Consider the following 19,550-nt stretch of genomic DNA (forward strand, 5'->3'; position numbering starts at 1 on the left):
GTAAATGGATAGATAAACTGCGGTACATCCATACAACTGAATATTATTTAATGCTAAAAATCTGAGCTATCAAGACGTGGGGAAAATGCAAATGCCTATTACTAAGTGAAAGAAGCTAGTCTGAAAAGGCACCATAGTATAATAATTTCAACTATATGACATTCTGGAAAAGTCAAAACTATGAAAACAATAAAAAGATTAGTGGTTGCCAGGAATCACTGAGGATGCACACCAAGGATTTTTAGGGCATCAAAACTATTTTGTATGATACTACAGTGAAGGAATATATGTTGTCTGTCAGAATCCATAGAATGTACAACAGCAAACATTGTAAACCCTCATGTAAATATGGACTTTGGGTGATAATGATTTATCAGTGTAGTTTCATCAGTTGTCACAAACATAACTGTGGTGTGTGATATTCATAGTAGGGGAAGGTACGTATGTGTGGGGGTCAGACGTCATGTGGGAATTTTCTTTATTTTCTACTCAATTTTGCCAAGAACTTGTAACTGCTCTAAAATAAAGTTTTTTAATTAAAAAAAAAATGCATTTCCTAGGATTCCTAAAAATCGAAATCCAAAATCCATTTTAATTAAAAACATTATATTTTAAGCACTCCATATGGATATATATGTGACATATGGATATAGCCACCACTGTAGAAAATGTAGACAAAATTTTTTTTTATTATCTATGCCTGGTATAAATGAAATACTCATACCTTGGCCTATAGGCTTATTGGGAGAAAAATCACAATGATTATGGATCTTTTGGTATTGATTATGAATCTAATGATATTTCTTCTGTTCCACCTAAACATTCCTGTTTTCTACAAGTAGAAAAAGAAAAAACAAGGGGGGGCAAGGAAAAAATGAAGCATATTTTGAGTTGATTGAAAAGCCTTTGACTGTGTGTACCACAACAAACTCTGGAAAATTCTTATAGAGATGGGAATACCAGACCACCTGACCTGCCCCTTGAGAAATCTGTATGCAGGTCAGGAAGCAACAGTTAGAATTGGACATGGACCAACAGACTGGTTCCAAATTGGGAAAGGAGTACATCAAGGCTGTATATTGTCACCCTGCTTATTTAACTTATATGCAGAGTACATCATGAGAAACGCTGGACTGGAAGAAGCACAAGCTGGAATTAAGATTGCTGGGAGAAATATCAATAACCTCAGATATGCAGATGATACCACCCTTATAGCAGAAAGCAAAGAAGAACTAAAGAGCCTCTTGATGAAAGTGAAAGAGGAGACTGAAAAAGTTGGCTTAAAGCTCAACATTCAAAAAACGAAGATCATGGCATCCAGTCCCATCACTTCATGGCAAATAGATGGGGAAACAATGGAAACAGATGGTGACTGCAGCCATGAAATTAAAAGACACTTGCTCCTTGGGAGAAAAGTTATGACCAACCTAGAAATCATATTAAAAAGCAGAGACATTACTTTGCAAACAAAGGTCCATCTAGTCAAAGCTATGGTTTTTCCAGTAGTTGTGTATGAGTGTGAGAGTTGGACTATAAAGAAAGCTGAACACTGAACAATTAATGCTTTTGAACTCTGGTGTTGGAGAAGACTCTTGAGAGTCCCTTGGACTTCAACGAGATCAAACCAGTCCATCCTAAAGGAAATCGATCCTGAATATTCATTGGAAGGACTGATGCTGAAGCTGAAACTCCAATACTTTGGCCACCTGATGTGAAAAACCTACTCATTTGAAAAGACCCTGATGCTGGGAAAGACTGAAGGCAGGAGGACAAGGGGATGACAGAGGATGAGATGGCTGGATGGCATCACTGACTCAATGGACATGAGTTTGAATAAACTCCGGGAGCTGGCGATGGACAGGGAGGCCTGGCATGCTGCATGGGGTCGTAAAGAGTCAGACACGACTGAGTGACTGAACTGAATTGATTTTGAGTTACTGAATTGTTTGGTGGCTAAGGACAAAGTAGATAGTGCCATATAGAAGTGTTTCATTTATATTCATGACAGGAAGATTTTTTCCCAAGTCTTTTCCATATTCTTATAACACTGAAACACCTAGATTTTCTTTTTCTTTTTCCAATGATCATCACTGCTATGAAGAGCCACTGGAGTACACAGATGTTGTTTCTATGTTCTGTCATATGTTGTCAAACACATGAGAAAAAAATTAACTTTAGAATATTCACTCATCCACATATTTACAATGTTAACTTTTCAGTTAGTTTTTCTTTTACTTTTAAAGGGTCATTTGATGATTATTTATCAATGACCTGTTGTCTAAGAAATAATTAACAAAGAGACATGTAGGAGTCCTGTTAAATAGGTAGGTAGATTTATTACAGTTAATGACACTCAAAAGTTCATCCAGTGTTTATAAAACCTAACCACTTAGTCTGTATAATTTTTTATGTCTCCAAGAAAATTTTCTGAACCTGTCATCCATGAGATCACAATTTGCTGAAAATCTGGTAAAGCAGAAAAACTGTTTGGTCTTCGCCACCCCAAGAAAGAGATGGACTGAATTTTATCTGTCTTTCTTCTCCCATGTGTTGGCTGGCCAACTTACTTATGTTAATAAGTGTTCTACCACAGACACAATCACATAAACTTTTTGCTTTTCTTCCAGACTGTTGACAACATACATAGGCTGACTCTTTATAACAGTGATCATCTCATGCATTCAGTAAATTTAGATGAATTGTAAATGACCTACGTTATTCTTGATGAGTAAGCAAGATTGCATTGGACATTCACTGTCACAAACTTTACAAAAACACCAGGGAAATTGCTCTAGTGAATGAAAAAAATCACCTGAGGATCAAATATATTATTCAGTTCTCAATAAGAATTTAGGAAAGCAAGCCAAGTATCCACTGATAGATAAATGGATAAACAAAATCTGATATACATATAATAGAATATTATTCAGCCTTAAAAAGGAAGGAAGCTCTGACAAACACTATGACATGAATGAGCCCTCAAGTTATTATGTGAAGTGAAACAAGCCAGTCACAAAAGGACAAATACTGCATGATTCTACAAATGTGGGAGAAGGCAATGGCAACCCACTCCAATACTCTTGCCTGGAAAATCCCATGGACAGAGGAGCCTGGTAGGCTGCAGTCCATGGGGTCACTACGAGTCAGACACGACTGAGTGACTTCACTTTCACTTTTCACTTTCATGCATTGGAGAAGGAAATGGCAACCTGCTCCAGTGTTCTTGCCTGGAGAATCCCAGGGATGGGGGAGCCTGGTGGGCTGCTGTCTATGGGTTCGCACAGAGTCAGACACGACTGAAGTGACTTAGCAGCAGCAGCAGCTACAAATGTGAGGTACCTGTAATGGTTAAATTCATAGAGAAGAAAGTAGAATGATGGTTACCGGGAGCTGAGGGTAGGTATATTATTGTTTAATGAGTATGGAGTTTCAGTTTGAAAAGATAAAAAATGTTCTGGAGAAGGATGGTAGTTGTTGCACAACAATGAGTGTACTTAATGCTACTGAACTGTACACCTAGAATTGGTAAATTTTTTCTTATTAATATTTTACCACAATAAACACACATGCACTCACTCACTCACTCCAGTGTTTCAAAAGCTTTGCTTTAATTCTTTAGCTCTTTGTTACTGAGTCGCTAAGTCATGTCTGATTCTTTGTGATTCCATGAACTGCAGCACACCAGGCTTCCCTGTCCTTCACTATCTCCTCTATTCATTGTAATATTATCACAAATAAGAAAATATACAATAGGAATAATTATCAACTACTAAAGATTAATTGCATTAATTTTGTATTGAGAAACATTAAATTGTGAGTTATGTTTTGATAATTCTAGGTACTGTGCTATACTGCAGTACTATAGCAGGGCTCAGTCCTGTTGACTCTTTGCAACTGCATGGACTGTAGCCCCCCAGGCTCCTCTGTCCATAGGATTTCTCAGGCAAGAATATTGGAGTGGGTTGCCATTCCCTTCTCCAAAGGATCTTCCCAACTCAGGGATCAAACCCAGGTTTCCTTTGTCTCTTGCACTGCAGGCAGATTCTTTAGCCACTAAGCCATTAAGCAACTTTCAATACTGGAGTGGATTGCCATTCCCTTCTCCAGAGGATCTTCCCAACCCAGGGATCAAACCCTGGTCTCCTACATCGCAGGCAGATTCTTTACTGTTTGAGCTACAGGGAAGTCCTGGCTCAGATGGTAAAGCGTCCGTCTACAATGCAGGAGACCTGGGTTCGATCCCTGGGTCGGGAAGATTCCCTGGAGAAGGAAATGGCAACCCACTCCAGTACTCTTGCCTAGAAAATCCCATGGACAGAGGAGCCTGGTGCACGCTCCTCTGTCCATGGAGTCGCAAAGAGTTGGACACGACTGAGCGACTTCACTTTCTTTCTTTCTTTTCTTTCTATGTTTAGATCTCAAGATCCTAGAGCATAAATATTATATTATAAATATTTTTGTTTCCTCAAAATTCATATGTTGAAAGAATACCCCTGAATGTGATGAAATAAGGAGCTGGGGCCTTTAGGAGGTGATTAGGATTCGATGAGGCCATGAGGACAGAGCCCATGAGAATAGAATTAGTACCTATAACACAAATCACTATGTTGGCCCAACAATATCCTGAAATTGGGAGATGTGTTCCCACTGACACAAGTACTATTTTGAATTTTTGTTGCTGTTGTTCAGCTGCCAACTCATGTCTGACTCTTTGCAACCCCATGGACTATAGTACATCAGACTCTTCTGTCCTTCACTAGCTCCCGGAGTTTGCTCAAATTCATGTCTATTGAGTTGGTGATGCTAACTAACCATCTCATCCTCTGCCACTACCTTCTCCTTTTACCTTCAATCTTTCCCAGCATCAGGGTCTTTTCCAACCAGTTGGTGCTTCACATAAGGTGGTCAAAGTACTGGATTTTCAGCTTTAGCAACAGTCCTTCCAATGAATATTCAGGGTTGATTTCCTTTAAGATTGGTTTGATCTCCTTGAAATCTAAGGGACTCTCAAGATTCTTCTCCATCACCACAATTTGAAAGCATCAATTCTTCGGTGCTCTTCTTTATGGTCTAACTCTCATATCCACACATGACTACTGGAAAAATGATAGCTTTGACCATACGGACCTTTGTCAGCAAAGTGATGTCTCTGCTTTTTAATACACTGTCTAGTTTTGTCATAGATATCCTTTCAGTTCAGTTCAGTCGCTCAGTCATGTCTGACTCTTTGCAACTCTATGGACTGCAGCACAGCAGGCCTCCCTGCCCATCACCAACTCACAGAGCTTACTCAAACTCATGTCCATTGTGTTGGTGATGCCATCCAACCATCTCATCCTCTGTCATCCCCTTCTCCTCCCGCCTTTCATTTCCAGCATCAGGGTCTTTTCCAATGAGTCAGTTCTTTGCATCAGGTGGCCAAAGTATTGGAGTTTCAGCTTCAGCATCAGACCTTCCAGTGACTATTCAGGACTGATTTCGTTTAGGATGGGCTGGTTTGATCTCCTTTCAACCCAAGGGACTCCCAAGAATCTTCTCCAACACCACAGTTCAAAAGCATGAAGCTTCGGTGCTCAGCTTTCTTTATAGTCCAACTCTCACATCCATACATGACTACTGAAAAAACCATAGCTTTGACTAGATGGACCTTTATTGGCAAAGTAATGTCTCTGCTTTTTAATATGCATTCTAGTTTGGTCATAACTTTTCTTCCATGGAGGAAGCATCTTTTAATTTCATGGCTGCAGTCACCATCTGCAGCCATCAGCTTTCAGCTTTCCTTTAGGTTTTTTTAAATTCGTAGCTATGTTTGTAAAACAACTGAATACAGTAGTTTTAATTTTCCTTATCAAGCAAGAAAGCAAGAGCCACAGCTCTCAGTGTGTCTGAGATCACCAAACAGGAAGCTTAAAAGGTTATTTTGAAAAATTCAGCATTAGATATTTTATTTGTTAAATACTCAAATACAATATTATAGGTTTCTACCTTCTCAATGGTATCCCAAGGGAATTCAAGAAGCCATTTGCAACAGAAGATAAGTGAAAATTTCTCTTTTGAAAACTGAGTTATAAGACAAATATCCTATCACTGTCAGACATAATTCAGAGACACAAAGATGTTACCTGCTTTTAACTTGCATTAAAAAATTCACTTATCCATTTTTTTCGTTAGGGAAAGCAGTTGAGTTAGACAAACTGAATTATATAGCTCAGTAAAGACAGTCATCAGCCAGCTGTAGCATTTTCTTAAGAAATGGATTTCTTTGGAAGATATGTATGTATGTGTGTGCACACATGGTTTGAGAAACTAGCAAGAAGAAAAGAAACATGCAGAACAAAAAATACAAACATTTCTGGTGGTTACTTTTTAAAAATTATAAAGCTCGGCATTCATCAAAGTTTAGTCTGTTAATAATTTCCTCAGTAGAAAACATCTAAGGGTAGAGTTTGACTGATTTTTACAGAAAGAGAATGTAAATCTTTCAAAACTGTTGGTAAGAATGATTCATACTTCTTGCTTTGTGAAGAAATCATTGTGAGTGTTAAATTATATTCATTGTGCTGCCTAAAAAGGCTTTTCAATGCTTGTCATGGATTTAAAGGATGTCAGTTACACTCATTGATTTCAAGTACAGTATTTGTTGAAAGCAAATGTGCATATCAAGATTATTCTATGTCTTTTCAAACAAAATATCTGTTTTTTATGGATGGATATTATTTAAAGGGCATTACATCTGGCTATTGCCAAACTTCAAAGTGAGAATAACTTACTAGTTTTCTGGATAAAGGACTCATCTACCAGTGCCAACTTGGTGGTGATGGATTACTGATTGAATTGCACTTCTACTGCTAAGTCACTTCAGTTGTGTCTGACTCTGTGTGACCCCATAGACGGCAGCCCCCCAGGTTCCCCCGTCCCTGGGATTCTCCAGGCAAGAACACTGGAATGGGTTGCCATTTCCTTCTCCAATGCATGAAAGTGAAAAGTGAAAGTGAAGTCGCTCAGTCGTGTCTGACTCTTAGAGACCCCATGGACTGCAGCCCACCAGGCTCCTCCATCCATGGGATTTTCCAGGCAAGAGTACTGGAGTGGGGTGCCATTGCCTTCTCCTGAATTGCACTGAATTTATTTAAATTCCCCTGACATTCCCCTGACAAAGGAAGACTCAATTAAATGCAATAAATTGGAAGATAAAGAATGGGGAGCAGGGAATAGGATCAACAACCCCAAAGTGTAGGAGGAGCTTAATATTATAGTTGTTTTTCTAGTCTCTAAGTCATGTCCAACTCTTTATAGACCCCATGGACTATAGCCCACCAGGCTGCTCTGTCCATGGCATTTCCTAGGCAAGAATACTGGAGTGGGTTGCCATTTCCTTCTCCAGGAGATCTTCCTGACTCAGGGATCAATGCAGATCAATGCAATGCAGATAGCTTCTTTACCGATGAGCCGCAGGTCACCTGATTTTTAAAAAGATCCAAAACCTAGGTAGGATGGTAGCTGTTTTGTCAGCCAATTTATGTTCTTTTTACTCAATTCACTCTCTCAAAGCTGTTATTAGTCACTGAACTAAAATAACTGTAGAGAAGCCAGTGAATGTTCTTCCTCTGGACTACTAATAATCCTATTCATTGAGTAGGTGTCATAGGTAGAGCTTATTTTTCTGTGTTTGGATACATTTTCAAAACAGAGGCTCTTAAGTTCAAATTCAAAATAGTCTTTACTATGCTTTGCAAACAAAGAAAATTATTTGGTAATTGGAAAATGCTCCAGGCAAAAGGATGGCTGGGATATTACTTGGAGGATGTTAATTCCCAGAAGAGGGTAGATAAGCCAATTGCTCTAAGTGATTCCTCTACAATCTTGCTGTTTCCTCTCCCATTATTATGTAAGTAAAAAAGAAGTTTTAAAAAAAGATAAGAAACCACCCCCCCCCCAAAACAAAAAAAAACAGCTGTGGAGTGGAAGAGGAAGCAACTCAGAGATATACGTAGTAAGAAAGACTGGTGGAGGGAGAGGACTGGAAATAAGGTTTATTCTCAATTAACTCAACATGATGGGGACCTGTCTGGTGGTCCAGTGGTTAAGAATCCACTTTGCAATGCAGGGGATGTGGGTTTGATCCTTGGTTGAGGAACTAAGCTCCCATAAACCTTGGAGCAACTAAGCCCAAGCACCACAACTAGACCACCCGTATGTCACAGCCAGAGAGCACACATGACTCAGTGAAGACCCCAGGTACTGCAACTAAGATCCATCACAGCTAAATAAATAAAAAGTCACCTTGATATACAGGGAGAGGGCACAGGAGTTTTGTTTTCTTTCATTTTAGCATGAATTTGGTAGGCACAGCCTTCTCCTGAACCTCCTTCTCTGAGTTACATCTCCTCCACTATCAGCTTGGATGCTATTAACATATTGGATCCTGGGCAGCCGTCCAGTTATCTCCATTCTAGGGACATCACCATCGTGATAGCCCCTTGAGATTTCTATGAGCTTATTGCTATGGAAACAGTTTTACAGGATTTAAAACCTTAGGAAATGCCTAAAGGTCTGCAACTTGTTTCAGATCCAAAATAAATCTCTCCCTGGCATAACCTACTTAATGCTCTTCAAAATGAATTAACTCGTTCTTTAAATAAAAATCATATTGTTGAAAAATAAATTCTCTCTTATTGAAATCTGAAAAAAAAAATACTTTTGGGGCTGGTCTTTTCCTTCTGTTTGAGAGATTTTTTTAATTTTAGAGAGGGTGGCTATGAGAAGTTTCCCTGAATTTTTAGTTCTGGGAATTTTCATAGAAGGAATTTTCAGTTCTCATACAGAATGAGAAGCTCCTACACAGCTGCCTCTTGTTCCCAAGAGCATCTAAACCAAGGTTAGCAGCACAGGGATATATTAGCTTCCTACTTCTACTGTCAACAAATTACCACTAACCTGTTGGTTTAAAACAACAAATTTAAAACACAAATTTATTTTACAGTTCTGTAACAGCAGAAATAGAGACATAGATCCAGAAAACAAATTTATGGATACCAAGGGGGAAAGGGGGTCAAGACGAATTCAGAGATTGGGATTGACAATTATACACTATTGATACTATGTATAAAACAGGGCTTCCCAGGTGGCTCAGTGGTAAAGAATCTACCTGCCAATGCAGAAGACACAGGAGACTCGGGTTCAATCTCTGGGTTGGACACAACAGAGCACATAAAATAGATAATATATAAGAACCTACTATATAGCTCAGGTAACTCTACTCAATGCTCTCTGGTGACCTGAATGGGAAGAAAATCCATGAAAGAGGGAATATATGTATATGTATAGCTGATTCATTTTGCTGTACACAGAAACTAACACGACATTGTAAAGCAACTATACTCCAGTAAAATCAATGTGTTTGGAACCAAGCAGATTACTGTGGTCTCCACTCCCTCTTCCCCCAAGTAAAAAGGCTCCTCCATGTTTCTTGTCTCTTGTTTGTAGAAAAGCTGATGTCTCCCAGCCCTTCCTGGGTCCCAAAAGAGCAGGTTCAAGCAATTAAGGATTAGGACAACGAAGTCACAGATTCAATGTCTAATATACATTTCTGAGTTGTCTTACAGGTATTATAACTGCCACCAGAGGGGAAACGCCAACTGCATGATGACCAGACTGCAGCTGTGATATAAGCTGCTCCATCTTGAGCACAAATGAGTCTATGGTTAGCAGCATTCCAAGAACTGGCCTTAAGAGAATGAGATTAACACTACTGCTCATAACAATCTGTATTTTTGTGGGCATCAAAATAATTGCAGCTTGTTCTGCTCATATATGTAAACGGGCACCTAAAACTGTCAGCAAAGAGGTGCTTCAAACCCATGCCAACATCTTTCACATTAAGTCCTTGATGCCCTTACTCAGCATAAAGCAGTTATAGGAGATGGCCCTTCATCCCTAATCCCATCTAAATGGAATGATATCTGACAGGGGAGACTTGTAAGCAGTTCTTTGTGGAAATCGCCCACAGCAGGAAACCTTCTTTTCCATCAATTTAGCAAAACTATATTGTAACTAACTTTTAAATCACGTGCCCCTGTGTTCTACTCATTTCCAGCCCAAGCACCCCTATCAGATCTTATGATCACACAATACCTTGCCTAACTCCTTGGTGCTTTCTGTAGATGAAAGAAATAGAAAAGAAGAATAAGTAATGAACAGATGACCAGATCTCTTCCCTTGTTCCCACTTCAGTAATCTCATGAACAAACTGTGTGAACACGATAGCATCTAAAGAAAGATCACAAGAAGCCGACAAGCCTGTGTGCAGTGAGGGATGGTGATGACTCTGACCCCCTCAACTCAGTGATTAACTGTGTTGACTTCCTTTTTCCTTTAAAAACTTTCATGGCTAAGCAGAATCTTTGCAGATGGTGTTTGGGGGTACTGAGTCCACCATCTCCATAGATTACCAGCATTCTGATTAAAAGCAATTTTCCTTTTTACCAACAACTGTCTCTCAGGTATTGATTTTTGAGCAGCCAGACCTGAAGTTCAGTAACTTGTTGCTTAACTATTTTGGATTCTTCAGAGGAGAATCTGTCTCCTTGCCTTTTCCAGTTTCTAGAGGCTGCCTACATTCCTTGGCTCCTGGTCCCCTTCCTCCAGCCTCAAATTTAGCAACCTCATATCTCTCTGAATCTTCTTTCATCACATCTCTTTGACCACAACTGGGGAAGGCTTTCCACCTTTAAGAACTGGTGGTTAGATTTGGACCACCCAGATAACCCAGGGTAATTAAGAGAAAATGTTATGCATGGTTTTTTTTAAACTATAAACCTTATTTTTTTAAAAGTAAGATAGTTAACCTATGTCTAACACTGGAATATTTAGGAAATCAATCCTGAATACTTATTGAAAGGACTGAAGATGAAGTTGAAGCTCCAATATTTTGGCCACCTGATGAGAAGAGCTGATTCATTAGAAAAGACCTTGATGCTGGGAAAGATTGAAGGCAGGAGGAGACGAGGACAACAGAGGATGGAATGGTTGGATGGCATCACCGACTCAATGGACATGAGTTTGAGCAAGCTCCCAGAGATGGTGAAAGACAGGGAAGCCTGGTGTGCTGCAGTTTATGGGGTCACAAAGAGTCAGACATGACTGAGTGACTAAACAACAACAACCCTGGCTAATTTGAATTAGTCTAACAACCTCAGATAGCGCAGATGATACCACTCTAATGGCAGAAAATGAAGAGGAACTTAAGAACTTCTTGATGAAGGAGAAAGAGGACAGTGAAAAAGCTGACTTGAAACTTAAACATTCAGAAAATTAAGATCATGGCATTTGGTCCCATCATTTCATGGTAAACGGGAGGGGGAAAGGTGGAAACAAGTGACAAATTTTATTTTCTTGGGTTCCAAAATCACTGAGGACAGTAACTAAAACCATGAAATTAGAAAGTGCTTGGTCCTTAGAAGGAAAGCTATGACAAACCTAGGCAGCATATTAAAAAGCAGAGACATCACTTAGCCAACAAAGGTCTGTGTAGTCGAAGCTATGGTATTTTTAGTAGTCATGAATGGATGTGAGAGTTGGACCATAAAGAAGGCTAAGTGCTGAAGAATTTATGCTTTCAAGTTGTGGTGCTGAAGAAGACTCTTGTAGTCTTCTTGTAATCCCTCAGACTACAAGGAGATCAAACCAGTCAATCCTAAAGGAAATAAACCCTGAATATTTGTTGGAAGGACTGATGCTTAAGCTCTAATACTTTGGCCACCTGTTGCAAAGAGCCAACTCATTGGAAAAGACTCTGATGTTGGGAAAGATTGAAAGGAGAAGAAGGGGATGAGATGGTTATATAGCATCACCAACTCAATGAACTTGAGCAAATTCTGGGATATGAGCAAATTCTGGGATATGGTGGAGGACGGAGGAGTCTGGCATGCTGCAGTCCCTGGGGTCACTAAGAGTTGGATATGACTTAGTGATTGAACAACAACAACAAAAGATTTGGCTATGAATTAGTAATTACAATTGTCAGGAATTTTATTTTTAAATTTTAAGAAGCTAAAATTTTCTGAAAATTACATTTTTGGTGTAGTATCTACACATTATAAGCCAAAAAACATCAAGTCTGTTTTGAATCCTTGTACATATTTTTATGTAGTTATAACTATTGTATCATTTTCATCATCATCGTTATTAATGTGCAAAATGGAAATGAGCACTTGTGCACCATCTTTATGAGAAACTCTGGGCAATCTCCCCATCTCCATGTTCTAAACCTTAATCACATCTGCATAGTCTCTTTTGACATGTGAGATAACATATTCACGAGCTTCCAAGATTAGGACATGTATATCTTTGGGCAGCCACTATAATTATAAAGAACAAATCTCAGGAAACCTTTGTAGCAAAGATGAGAGTACGAAAAAGACAGCAAATCAACAGATCTGCTTATAAATAAGATTTATAGAAATTAGATAAACAAGATACATGGATGCTAATATATCAATCACAGACATTGCTGATTATATCAGACATTTCTCTGTTATGTCACTTCAAATACTCTATCAAAGCCCCACCCCTTACTTTCCATATTCTATGCAAATAGTAAGCAGGAAAGCAGGTGTGACTATATTGACATGAGGCAAAGGAGACTACAAGACAAGAAATTTACTAAACATAAAGAGGAATCACGGAGAACGCAATGGCAACCCACTCCAGTACTCTTGCCTGGAAAATCCCATGGGTGGAGGAGCCTGGTAGGCTGCAGTCCATGGGGTTGCTAAGAGTTGGACATGACTGAGCGACTTCACTTTCACTTTTCACTTTCATGCATTGGAGAAGGAAATGGCAACCCACTCCAGTGTTCTTGCCTGGAGAATCCCAGGGACGGGGCAGCCTGGTCAGCTGCCATCTATGGGGTCGCACAGAGTCGGACACGACTGAAGTGACTTAGCAGCAGCAGCAGCAGCAAAGAGGAATCATTCATCATGATAAAATTATCAGTTCAATCATGAAGACATAACAGCCCTATATATGGATGCGTCTAGTAACAGAGCTTCAAGTACATGAAACACAATTGACAGAACTAAGAAATAAGTAAACCCATAAATATTGGCCTGTATTCTAACTCCTTGCATAAAACAGAACTAGTACAGAAAAAATTAATATAGAATTTGAAAATATGAATAATATCAACCAGCCTGACTTAATTGGCGTTCACAGAAACCCACACCCAATAGCTGCTGCACTCATGTACTTTTCAAGTGCATATGAGATCATTTACCAGGTTAGACCATGCTCTGGGCCATAAAGCAAGTCTCAAAACATTTCAAAGGGCTAAAATAATACAAAGTATATCTTCTGACTAACCAAGTATTAAAATAAATTTAACTATAAGACATGTTTTTAAATTACAAATATTGAGAAATGAGACAACATACTTCCATACTTCCATACTTCTTACATGGGTCATGTAAGAAAAATTATGAGATGTTTAGAATGTTTAAAAACACTTCAAAATGATCTGCACTGGAAACAGAACATATGAAAATACACACGAGAGGACTTCCCCCTTGGTACAGTGGCTAAGACTCCATGTTGCCAATGGAGTTGATCCCTAGTCAGGGAACTAGAACCACAGGCTGCAACTGAAGATCCCACATGCCACAGCTAAGACCTGGTGAAGTCAAATAAATAAATATTTGAAATGAAATAAAGTACATGAGATTCAGCAAAGCAGTGCTTAGAGGGAAATTTACAGCTTTCAATGCTTACACTAGAAAAGAAGAAAAGATTTAAAATCAATGATACATCACTCCACCCCATAAAGCCAGAAATTGATCAGAAAATTAAATGCAAAGTGAGGAGAAGGAAGAAATAAGGGCAGAAACCATAGGGAAAATCATGGAACAATGGTATGTAATCACTGCCAGCTTTTCTGTTTGTAGAATTTGTGCTTCCTGTTCCTGAAAACTCTAGCACCATCAGATAACAGAGATCCTTATTCTTGAGGAGAATACACCAGGGAACATTTCTACTGAACTTGAAGTTATGACTACCATGTGGTCACTTGAGCACGTCATGCTGACTAATCAACTAATAGAGAAAAAGTTACTGTGCTGGTGGGAGCAATTGTCAATGGTCACCACGTGGAGTCAGGGTGACTGCTACACAATGGAGGCAGCAAGGACTGTATCTAGAGGCCTGAGAATTTCTTGGAGCCTCTCTTGGTGCTTCCATACCTGGCGACAATGGTGAACAGGCAACCACAGGAAATATGGCCTGACAGAAACAAAGCAGATCCCTATACGGAAGCCCTGGGTGTCCCTACCAGGAAAGAAATCCGAATCAGCTGAAGAGCTACCTGAAGGTGGGGAGAATCAAGATCGGGTGCTGGAAGAACAGAGACCATGAATATCAAATATTGCCTCAGGACTTCCCTGGTGGTCCAGTGGTTGACACTCCATGCTTTCAATGAGGGGGACGTGGGTTCAACCCCTGATTAGGGAAATAGGATCCCACACGTAGCATGTTGTCGTTTAGTTGCTAAATCGTGTCTGACTCTTTATGATCCCATGGACTGTAGCCCAACAGACTCCTCTGTCCATGGGATTTCCTAGGCAAGAATACTGGAGTGGGTTGCTATTTCCTTCTCCAGGGGATCTTCCTGACCCTGGGATAGAACCCTTGACTCCTGCATTGGCAGGCAGATTCTTTACCTCAACACTGAGCCAATAAGGTAGCCCCCACATGCCATGTGGCTTAGCCTAAAAATAAAATAAATAAATGAAATAATTTTTTTTAAAGTAAAAAAAAACCACAAAACTTCCTCAAGACCATTAGGGTTTAGAGATTGCTTCCACTGAGTATCTTGGGTTAACTCTTTGTGGAGTTTTTGACTGGCTACCACCATGCAGGGGCTTTGGTGTAGATGGAACTTTAAAGTCAAGGAGACCAAAACATATTTGGTGGTCAGAGAGGGTCAACTGCTAGTGGCCAGCACATGTGTGCTATTTTGCATTCTTTCAGCCCATCTCTCACCCCAGCTACTGCTGCAGAGACCAGTTCCAAGAGGGCATTAACTATCCTGCACCAAGCCTTGCTTCAGGTCCATGCTACATTCTTCCTTCTGTTGCCATCCATGTGATGGCATGGAACTGCCAGTGAACGCCCTTGGCACTCAGGCATCCATAACCTGAAGTGTGTGCGTGGAGGGGTTACTTATGGGACAGATGAACGACAGGGATAGAAGCACCCTCAGAAGGTCTTGTGAGGAGGATGCCATGAGGCAGTGTTGAACTTAATAAAAACCTACTGTCTTATTGACTTTTTATCCTTCTCTGTTTCACTCCACCTGCCCTTCCCTCCTGCTTCCTGAGATCACCTCCCTAGTGAATTGACTTCACAGAGGCCTTTGTCTTAGACTCTGCTTGGGGAAACCCACATGGATCTTTCTAACAGAGAATGAATTTCCTCTGGCCACCCAGAGCTGCATTCATTCTTAATTTCCTTTAGAAACCATTCAGTGTCACTGGAAGTTGGTGTGCTTGGATAAAGCAACACCACTTTGGAGAATTTTAGGCTGGCTGACTGCCCTGGTGAAGACTTTCTGCTTTGTTGGCATCACTGCCAACAAATGGCCCAATTTTTTGAGTTCTTTTCTTTTTAGGAGTTTGAAATAACACAGCTGATTACTTTGAAACAAATAAGCAAGGCAAAAATATAGCTAATCTTTTCACATTAACCCTGCTCAGAAGGTGCTTGGTACATTTCCAAGGTTTGGTAAATAGCCAGGGTATGAAAGTATTCCTCCTTACCCTTTAGTTACTGTCATTTATTTTCTTTGCTGTTGTACAGTCTTGAAACCTTGTTTTCTTCCCTTGAAATGACAAGATTATTTTCTTTGGCACAGCCCCAGAGTACAACAACGGTTAAACTTGCCGCTATGTGAAAGGGCTGTATTTGTTTAGAAGTTACTCAAAAGGCCGTGAGAGCAGGCGACCTGGATTATAGGAAGTAGCCCCAGGAAACTCAGAGTATTTTCTTTCCTGTCTTTTTGCCAGGATGCTAGTTTTTCTTTGGCCAATAGTAATTTGCAATAAGGTCAGGATTTCTTCTAGTTGGAATTTCATAGGATGTCAACCACACGGTTTTCTTACAAGCAATTCTTTATTCTTACAAGACTGGGAGGAGAAACTTTTGAGGGGAAAAGGATGTATTTAGCTTAGGGCTCAAGTGGTTCCTGATAATCTTCTCAGGTCAATTTTGGGAGACAAAGAGAAAAGATTGACTTCATACATACACATCCATCATACTTGAAGAGAGATCCAGACCATATTAAGATACAAAATCAACTTCAAGTAATATAGAAATTGCCCCTTGATGAACTCCAAAAGAGGAAAGGAATTAGAAATACAAAGCTGAAAGTCAGGAGGCTTGAGAATGAACTTAAAGATGGATCTGCAGACATTTTAAACAGAAAGCAGGTCACAACATTCAGTGATTAGTGGCCATGTGTTTTGTAAGTCACACAAGGCTAGACATCCAGATTCCTTGAACTGGGAGAATGGTACAATTTGATAACATTGATTGCAGGTTGGGGATTGGGGTTCAGAAAAGATGGATAGAATCTGCTATAGTACTTTTGACTATCTTCACTATATGAGTAGGAAATTTCCTGAGTATCACAGATAATATGTAGGAACATTCCCAAACATGGAAGTACATTTTGGTGTTTACCTCACTTTTTGAATCTCATAAAAATTAAGACAAAATATCAAAGAGTCAGAAGCATTTAAGTGGTTTGTTTGTTTGTTTGTGAGAAATGGTATGTTTCCTGCCGTATCAGTAAACAAAGGATGCCACACCTTCATCAGTGATTGCCGCCCTCCATCGTGAGCTGGTGAGCCCTGAGAGAACTCAGGAAGGAAAGAATATCTGCATCTAGCAGCCATCAGACTGCAGCCACTCCCTACAGTGAGCCCTGAGGAAACTCAGGGTGTGAAAACACAGGATACTGGCTCCAGATAGCTGAGGTGCTTATCATAGGAATGATTTCATTGAGCCCAGATTCTTGCATCTTCTCATGCACAGAAAAATGCTGAATTCTTTTTGAAAGGAGGAATACTTTCCTTTATGAAATGAGGAATACTTCCATACCCTTAACTTGAGATATCTGGTTTCAATTTACAAAAATCTTTGGATGTTCAGACTACCTGCCCTTTGTTGCAAAACTTCTCTGTAAGCTGACCCCTCCCTTCACCTCCTTGGAGCAGCTCTCTTAGGCTTACTTGAGATGCTGTCTCCCAGGCTTGAAGTCCTAAAAATTCCCACTGATGAAAACGTAACTTTCAGCTTTCAGGTTGTGAATATTTTTTAAGTCCGCATTTATTTTGGCCATGCCATGCTGCATGCAGAATGCAGGATCTTAGTTCCCCAACCAGAGGTCAAACCCAACCCTCCCCACCCCTGCCCTGCAGGGAAGCATGAAGTCCTACCACTGGACCACCAGGGAAGTCCCTACAGTGGGGTTGAAGATGATAGTTTACCTTGATGAGTCCCCTTCTTGAATTCTGCTTATAGAATGCACTGTTCTGGTCATATCAGTCCAGTTTCTGCCCTCCAGACTTTTTTTCCTTATGAAATATTCTCTTTACTTACTTCCAGGACAATTGTTGGATTCACTAGTCAATCCCAATGGTCCTATTCTAAACATGACCTTCAAGATTGTTTATTTTACTTTTCAGCTCCAGGATATGTGTAATTACATATTTTATTTCTGATCAGATTGGCTTTCTATTGATTTTAAGCCTGAAATATTTCTTTTGTTAGTTTATGCCATTTTTACTTGCCTTATTCTCACCCATGAGACAGGATAATCATTATGACTCTCAAGACATGTAAGTTGTAAGCAAGTCTAATAGAAGGTGACCTTAAAAAACAGGTTTATTTTGTAGAGATTAGAATTTTAGAGGCAAGAATGTGAAATTTCCCAGGTTCAATTCCTTCATAAGATTACAGAGGATGAAAAATGATGATTGAATTAAACATTGGTGTCAGCAAGAACATCTTCAGGAAAAATGTATTGCAAATTTAGAGATGCAATACATAATAATCTTTCTCATTTCACCAGCATGATAGTGCTTTAGCAATTAAAACTTAAATCATTTTTTAAAAAATAGGGTTGTTTCATTAAGCCAAACAGTTCTTTAACTTAATGACAAAGTCAGCTGAAATATTGGGTTGGCCAAGATGTCGGTACGGGAAAACCCAAACAAACTTTTTTTAGCCAACCCAATATTTGCTAATGTATAAACAAAATGGCTGGCTATTTAAAAAAACTTTTTGTTCTTTAGTTGGAAGTTTAGGCATCTTCTACAGATGCAAAGCTGGAGCAGAATGAACTGATGTTGCCTTTTGGAGAATTAGAAAGGTTTCATTCATTCCACTTAAATTGACTTAAAGAATGTCAGTATTTTCTGAATCTCAAATTATACTTCTTCTGCCTGCTTACTTTTTTTGGTTTACACAGAATACTTCTTTAGTCCTTTATGTTGTTATCTATAGTCTTCTTCTATAAGGATCAAGTTTCACCCTTGATCCTTCCATTTTGTCTTTTTCTCTGTTTTACATTTTTAGTGTTTGGAAAAACAAAACAGAAAACCCACAAACCTTACCATTTCCACCAAGGATAAATATAAGAACATCCCGGCAGTAACTGTTAAGATCCAGTTTTGAATACATGGATCCGTTGATACTGAGAGGCCAATATACAGTCCTATGAAGGCAGTTAAAGCACTTATAAAATTCATCAGGATGGCAATCTTAACCGGAAGTCCAGAGCTTAGGAGCACAGCAAAGTCTCCTGAAATTTAAGAGAAAAGAAAACAGAATTATCATTTAACCGATGATGCCTTTGTTCGAGTCCTGTGCTATTTTATTATGAAACCTGTTTTAAATTTCAGCAATTGGGGTTGATTTTATAAGTAAAATTGAATGGTTAAAAAAACACTGTCCTATATTTCTCAAGAATTTATAGCGCAACTCTTTATACTTTAGGAAGCTGCATTTCAAAAGTTCTATTCCTTTTACTGTTCCAGGAGGTAGTATATACAGAGAGAAGTGTGACATACTCTTAACTTCCTAATGTCCTAAGACATTTTCAACTTAGACAAATGCAAAATAAAGGACTTGCTACCCTGGGATTTCTAAATCTTTTTAGCTGGAAACTTGCCAGGCAAAATCCCAAAGTAGTAAACATTATGTGGGTTTTTCTTTTTCTTTTAACTTATGCAGGACCTTTTGTGGGGAAAGAGAAAATGATGACTTAATAGGAGATTTTTAAATTATTGCAAAAATTGGTTGGGAAAACACATTTTTCCTTTAGAAAATGTTTTACTGCCTCAGTTACTAGAGAAAAATGACCTTATTCTCTCCACACTTTTCCTCCAAAAGAAGGATGATCTTTTAATCTGAGAGGCTCTATTTCTTAGTTTTGGGGAATTAAGAAGAAGATGAAATTCAATAAAGACACATAATGAATAAGAATATTAAAAAGA

The 19,550-nt window shown here is 39.2% G+C and overlaps 1 protein-coding gene across 11 annotated transcripts in view; it reads right to left on the reverse strand.

Moving 5' to 3' along the window:
- The window catches only part of SLC39A12 (solute carrier family 39 member 12), an 85,320-nt gene that overhangs the window by 8,855 nt on the left and 56,915 nt on the right, over window positions 1–19,550 (reverse strand). For all 11 annotated transcript variants that reach the window (XM_044928087.2, XM_044928086.2, XM_044928079.2 and 8 more), the window contains one exon: window positions 18,669–18,856. In XM_044928087.2, coding sequence (XP_044784022.1) covers window positions 18,669–18,856 — 188 coding nt within the window. The remainder of the gene's footprint in view (window positions 1–18,668; window positions 18,857–19,550) is intronic.

This window comes from Bubalus bubalis, chromosome 14 (genome assembly GCF_019923935.1).
Source record: "Bubalus bubalis isolate 160015118507 breed Murrah chromosome 14, NDDB_SH_1, whole genome shotgun sequence".
Classification (NCBI taxonomy): Eukaryota; Metazoa; Chordata; class Mammalia; order Artiodactyla; family Bovidae; genus Bubalus; species Bubalus bubalis.